The sequence below is a fragment of the Trichomycterus rosablanca genome, chromosome 11 (assembly GCF_030014385.1).
Source record: "Trichomycterus rosablanca isolate fTriRos1 chromosome 11, fTriRos1.hap1, whole genome shotgun sequence".
Classification (NCBI taxonomy): Eukaryota; Metazoa; Chordata; class Actinopteri; order Siluriformes; family Trichomycteridae; genus Trichomycterus; species Trichomycterus rosablanca.
Genome location: NC_085998.1, coordinates 7871845 through 7879341, shown reverse-complemented (window position 1 = coordinate 7879341; position 7497 = coordinate 7871845). Strand labels below are relative to the sequence as shown.

At 40.2% G+C, this 7497-nt stretch overlaps 1 protein-coding gene across 1 annotated transcript; it reads left to right on the top strand.

The window, feature by feature from the left end:
- Positions 1 to 6031: 6031 nt before the first annotated feature.
- LOC134323500 (P2Y purinoceptor 2-like) lies at positions 6032 to 7015 on the top strand. Its single transcript, XM_063005026.1, has one exon. The coding sequence runs from the start codon at positions 6032 to 6034 to the stop codon at positions 7013 to 7015; it is 984 nt and encodes a 327-aa protein (XP_062861096.1).
- Positions 7016 to 7497: the final 482 nt, after the last annotated feature.

Below are 7497 nucleotides of genomic sequence, written 5' to 3'. Positions count from 1 at the left end.
GTGTCAGAACAACACACCACACTGGGCTTTATGCACTTATTGGGGTTGTGTATACATGGTGGTATTTTGACCAACTGACAACACAGCAAGACATGGTAAAATGTATGGAATCAAAACAACACCAGATAATAATAATTTTAAATGCATTTTGTTCTCTCACTGTGTGTTTAATGTTGCATCTCGTGACACATAATACATTAAGACATTAACATTACTATTATTGGTCGACAAATGAATGTATGGCTAACTATCCTTCCAGGTCTATGATAGCTAACATTAGTGATGGTTAGTTAATCAGCATTCTCAAACTGATTTTCACTGAAAAATATTGGTTTCTAGTTGTTACTACACGAATGTCCCTCTGAGATCAGGTAAGTCAGGGGTTTTCAACCTTTTTGGACATGCGCCCCCTTCTGTGTGCCGACCTTGAACTGAAAACTCAGGGGAGCTAACTTTTAGCTCCACAGGCAGAACGGGCCTGACTTGGCTATCGCTCTGTGGTAATACCCAGTTTAATTAAGCCTTTGACCTGTAAGAAAAACCAGTCACACAAGATGTTCTGTAGTAGCTGGTGTTTATTTGAAACTGCAGCATTCATTAATAACTGAGCTGACTGAGGACAGAAACCCTTAGCGATAGCGATAGTGTGAACAGAACATCTCCCACTATACACCTCTTTTAAAGACACACACACACGTCCTATAACTGCAGTCATTGTTTTTGTCACCGATTTGTCTTCACTGTTGGCCCTATTTTTAAGTTTTGCCAACCAACGGTTATTATCAGACTGAACTGGATAATATTAAACGTGTGTGTGTGTGCGTGGTCATCTATCTATCTATCTATCTATCTATCTATCTATCTATCTATCTATCTATCTATCTATCTATCTATCTACTTGTCTATCTATCTATCTATCTATCTATCTATCTATCTATCTATCTATCTATCTATCTATCTATCTATCTATCTATCTATCTATCTATCTATCTATCTATCTATCTATCTATCTATCTATCTATCTATCTATCTATCTATCTATCTATCTATCTATCTATCTATCTATCTATGTGTAGGTGACTGGAGCTCCTTTGCACACAACTTAACAATTTTGGGATTAATTAAACCAGAATTGCGAGCTCTTCCAACAAAAGTGCCTGACCTCACCTACTCTGTTTTGACCTTATTGACTCTGAATTGGCACAAATTTCCACAAGCACCTTCCAAATCTGTAGAAAGGCTTCTCAGAAGAAAGAAAAAGGGAGTAATTCAATATAAATGTCCGTGACAACCTTATAGTCAGGTGTCCCAATACGTTTGTCCATATAGTGTATAGGTCACAATTAAAGTGTTCCAATCTACAGGGTGGGCCATTTATATGGATACACCTAAATAAAATGGGAATGGTTTGTGATATTAACTTCCTGTTTGTGGCACATTAGTATATGGGAGGGGGGAAACTTTTCAAGATGGGTGGTGACCATGGCGGCCATTTTGAAGTCGGCCATTTTGGATCCAACTTTAGTTTTTTCAATGGGAAGAGGATCATGTGACACATCAAACTTATTGAGAATTTCACAAGAAAAACAATGGTGTGCTTGGTTTTAACGTAACTTTATTCTTTCATGAGTTATTTACAAGTTTCTGACCACTTATAAAATGTGTTCAAAGTGCTGCCCATTGTGTTGGATTGTCAATGCAACTCTCTTCTCCCACTCTTCACACACTGATAGCAACACCGCAGAAGAAATGCTAGCACAGGCTTCCAGTATCCGTAGTTTCAGGTGCTGCACATCTCATATCTTCACAGCATAGACAATTGCCTTCAGATGACCCCAAAGATAAAAGTCTAAGGGGGTCAGATCGGGAGACCTTGGGGGCCATTCAACTGGCCCACGACGACCAATCCACTTTCCAGGAAACTGTTCATCCAGGAATGCTCGGACCTGACACCCATAATGTGGTGGTGCACCATGTTCGACTGATGCCACTCTACAGTGACATGCGGCGAGTGCTACGCTGTGGGCTCTTGCTGAATGAAGCTAGGACAGCCACTGATGTTTCTTCATTAGTGACAGTTTTCATGCGTCCACATTTTGGCAAATCCAACACTGAACCAGTTTCACGAAACTTGGCAAGCAGTTTGCTAACTGTAGCATGGGAGATGGGTGGTCTCGTAGGGTGTCTTGCATTGAAATCTGCTGCAATGACCCGGGTACTGCGTTCACCAGACATCAACACAATTTCTATCCGCTCCTCACGTGTTAACCTCTGCGACATGTCAATGGCTGTAAACAAAGAGAAGCTTGTAAATAACTCATGAAAGAATAAAGTTACGTTAAAACCAAGCACACCATTGTTTTTCTTGTGAAATTCTCAATAAGTTTGATGTGTCACATGACCCTCTTCCCATTGAAAAAACTAAAGTTGGATCCAAAATGGCCGACTTCAAAATGGCCGCCATGGTCACCACCCATCTTGAAAAGTTTTCCCCCTCCCATATACTAATGTGCCACAAACAGGAAGTTAATATCACCAACCATTCCCATTTTATTTAGGTGTATCCATATAAATGGCCCACCCTGTATATGAAGTTGCCACAAAAGTATAGTTTGGTATTCTAGCTGGACCTGGAATACCACATCCTCCCCTTGTTGCTGAATTCTAGGCCAGCGATGATTCTACAGCATATAAAATGGTTTCGCAAATAGAAACAAAAGACAGAAAAGGACATGCAAATCATTTTAGCTAAATGAGAATCGGTTTTGAATAATAAACATGTCTGATATCAGGGTGAGAGGAAGCACTGTGTGAAACACAGTCGGTGGATAACGAGCTGAGACTTGTGTTGAAGAGAAATATGTCTAATGGTAAAGGTTCAGCTTAAGGCAGCACAGAGAAACAGAAAGGGAAAGTGAAATGGAGCATGAGAAAGAGAGAGCGAGAGAGGTAAATGTGAGATATCAACGGATAAAATAATTTCTCCTTAATTAATTCATCCGTCAGACTCGTGAGTATCCTGCATATCTGACATTTGTGCGTTTTATTATATAATATCCTGTTGCGATGCACATGAATCTGTGTTGAATGCATGAGATCAGTGTTTGACGAACGTGCTAACATCAATGAAATGTGTGTTTTATAAAATTTATGACCTTGTACTACATGTGACTACAAAACTAACTCACTTTCAGACACGAATGCTGCTCTTACAAAATTCTGTTTGTTTTGTGCACGATTCGTAATAAACTCCACCAACTTGATTTTCCAGGAAGAAATAATAAGATTTGTAGATATATTCATTGGATCTGGTCTTAAAATTCATGTTGGTGCCAGCAGGTCCGAAATACTGCTGAAGATAACAGAGTATGTTAAGCTGGTGGACGTACTGTTTTAAAGTTTAAAACATCTGATTTTTAACAAATTTTAAAACACATTAATTCACAAGTAAATAGTTCAGTAATTATTAATAATATATATTTAAATAGTAAAACTAAATTAATTAGTTTTTATAAATATTTACATTTTTAATAAAGCAGTGCATGCTTAGTGTGAACCGCTCTCATGGCTGTAACCCATTACACTGTAAAAACAACAAGAGACACAGTAAGGTTAAATAAATACAATTATTTACACACACACACACACACACACACACACACACACACACACACACACACACACACACACACACACTGCCATGCAGCCACTGTTGGGTCCTTGATCAAGACCCTCTTGGCTCCAGGGCTTTGTTATGTAGATATATACACTGATCAGCCATAACATTAAAACCACCTCCTTGTTTCTACACTCACTGTCCATTTTATCATTTCCACTTACCATATAGGAGCACTTTGTAGTTCTACAATTACTGACTGTAGCTTTCACTCTGTTCTTCAATGGTCAGGACCCCCACAGGACCACTACAGAGCAGGTATTATTTAGGTGGTGGATCATTCTCAACACTGCAGTGACACTGACACGGTGGTGGTGTGTTAGTGTGTGTTGTGCTGGTATGAGTGGATCACTCATACCAAAAACATCCAGCCAACAGCACCCCGTGGGCAGCGTCCTGTGTTCACTGATGAAGGTCTAGAAGATGACCAACTCAAACAGCAGCAATAGATGAGCGATTGTCTCTGACTTTATGTCTACAAGGTGGACCAACTAGGTAGGAGTGTCTAATAGAGTGGACGGTGAGTGGACACGGTATTTAAAAACTCCAGCAGAGCTGCTGTGTCTGATCCACTCATACCATGACAAATAAAGGCATCCCAAATGTCTCTAGCTTCAGTTATTTACCTCAAAACCAAGCACACTCACATCTTATATATTTCTTTATTCTTTCTTAAATTATCAGGTTTCTCAAAAGTTTCAAGGTCATTTAAACTAAAATGTAAACTAAATCACATTTAAAAAATGCTTCACGCATTTTATTCTGATGAAAATGTTTCATTGACATTTTACACCAATTAACAGTGGAGCCTTACAGAAGGCCTTATCCTACCTTCCCTCCCCCAGACAGTCAATACAGTCTGGACTTTGCTGCGCTCTGACATTAAGAGTTTTGACACCCCAACAGTTGGAGTATGAAATATTTCACTTTTTGTAGTGTTCACACACTTGTTACATGCAGTAAATGTTTGGACTGACTTTGGTCCAAACCAAGCTGAGTGTTGGCTAAGATCAGAACATCATGCAATAAAATATCGACACAATTTAAACGGAGAAACAAGTGATATTGCCGACAGCTTAAGTAAACTTTTGTGTTTCTAGTATGATAAACATGAAGTCTTGTATTCACCAAGCCCTACATGGGAGGCTCTTACATTTTTGGCTAAACGATCTGATTCTCCCTGTACTTGTGACTTTTTGAATTTCTACTAGTTCTTAATCAGCTCATGGCAACAAATTATAACGATGTATCTATTGTGTGAACAGCGAAGCTACATATAATGCAGATAATAAGATTCATACAAAGATTTAGGGCTGGTATTGTTATTTATAATACATATTGCAGAGGTAAAGGTCAAACCAACAAGAACTTGTAGGGCCGCCTTTAGTAAGACCGGTTTTAATCTTCTCTGAACGCTCCTGTACAAGTCCTGAATGGTTTGTGGTAAGTAGTTCATGTCTATTTAAGAAAAAAACCTTCTAATTGCTTCGATAAGGGAGATAAAGATCTACTATTCAGTTGAAAGTTTTATAAAGATTTGGTTATGTGTTATATAAATATATATAATGTGATCAGCCATAGAGTAAAACCACCTCCTTGTTTCTACTCTCACTGTCCATTTTATCAGCTCCACTTACCATATAGGAGCACTTTGTAGTTCTACAATTACTGACTGTAGTCCATAGTCCATGTCACTGCAGTGCTGAGAATGATCCACCACCTAAATAATACCTGCTCTGTGGTGGTCCTGTGGGGGTCCTGATCATTGAAGAACAGCATGAAAGGGGGCTAACAAAGCATGCAGAGAAACAGATGGACTACAGTCAGTTATTGTAGAACTACAAAGCGCTTCTATATGGTAAGTGAAGCCGATAAAATAGACAATGTGTGTAGAAACAAGGAGGTGGTTTCAATGTTCCCGAGGCCCATGTGGCTATATTTTTTACAGGACCATGTCTCTGAGTCTTTTCACAATATTATGTACGGTAGATGGTAAAACCTAAATTTTTGCCTTCATATTAGCTATGAGAAATGTTCTTTCTGACAGTTCAGCACAAAGAGGTGAGCCACAACCAAACTGTGCTTAAAAACAGCCCTTTACTGTATTAATATTAATAAAGTACTGCTACTCTTCGAAGGATAAACGTGAGTGAACAAGTGAGTTATGAGCCAGATCTATGAAGCGCTTCACGTCTTTTTCGTGCATAAATGGGACCTTAGCTTAAGAACTGCTGAAACATGCTGACCCCAAATACACACGCTAAATCAACCACTGGTTGCAACCCTGGTTTTGGACCATTTTGGACCATTTTTTGAGACCTGTTGTGTTCTATTTTTTAGATTTTCAAACTCAAGATGGACAACCTGACGTTCTTCAATACTGCTAACAACCAAACCCCAATTCGCTGCAAATCAAACGAGGATTTCAAGTACATCCTGCTTCCCATTTGCTACAGTCTGGTGTTCATTATAGGCCTGCTGCTCAACCTCACCGCCCTGTACTTCATCCTGTTCCGGATCAGACGCTGGAAACCCAAAACCATTTATATGACGAACCTGATCGTATGTGACCTGATGTACCTGTTCACTCTGCCCTTTCAGGTCTATTATTACATCGTAAAGAATGACTGGCCTTTCTTCGAATTCTTCTGCAAGCTCTTACGCTTCCTGTTCTACACCAATCTCTACGGGAGCATCCTCTTCCTGACCTGTATCAGCGTCCTCCGCTTCGTTGGTATTTGCTACCCGATGCGGTTCATGGGGTGGGTCAGTACTCCTCGTGCCTGTCTTGTCTCGGTCATCATTTGGACCATTTTACTCGTCTTCCAGGCACCAGTGCTGTACTTTTCCCGAACTAATGCAGAGCGCTGCTATGACACCACAACCCAAGATCTGTACGTATACTTCCTGATCTACAGCTCGGCCATTATGGTGCTGTTCTTCGTGGTTCCCTTCTGTTTGGTGCTCGTCTGCAACGGAATGATGATGAGAAAACTTTCACAGCCCAGCATGGCAGGAAGTGCTACATCATCTCTACGCGCCAAGAAAAAGTCAATCAGAATTATCATAGTCGTTCTCCTGGTCTTTATACTCTGCTTCCTGCCCTTTCACCTAACGCGGACTGTTCACTACTTTTTCCGATACTTCGACCTGCCCTGCTCAGTCCGACAGTACTCCAATGTACCATATAAGATGGCGAGGTTGCTAGTGACTGCTAACGGCTGCATCGATCCCATCCTCTACTTTATGTCTGGGGAGGGCTTTCAACAAACCATACGAAGGAAGGACAAGCAAGCAGAGCAGGGTGAGGAGGGCAAGCGTCTCTCCACCTCTTTATGAACAGATTGGTACCTCATGCAATAAAATATAGACACATTTTAAATGGAGAACTGAGTGACATATCTGACAGCTTAAGTGAACTTTTGTGTTTCCAGCATGTTAGACATGAAGCCTTGTATTTACCAAGCCTCAAATGGGAACTTATCTTGGTTAAACGATTGAGTTCTGCTTGTACTTGTGACTTTTTGGATTTATTTTAGTTCTTTTTGACAAAACACACCAGGTCAGTTGGAGCCTAGTGGTTAAGGTACTGGACTGGTAATCAAAGGGTCGCTGGTTTAAGCCTCACCACTGCCAGGTTGCCACTGTTGGGCCCTTGAGCAAAGTCCTTAACCCTCAATTGCTTAGACAATACATACTGTCACAGTACTGTAAGTCGCTTTGAATAAAAGTGTCTGCTAAATGATGAAAATTTACATGTAAAAAACATACAAAGAAGGACAAGTGAAGAGAGCAGGGTGAGGAGGGTAAGCTTCTCATCA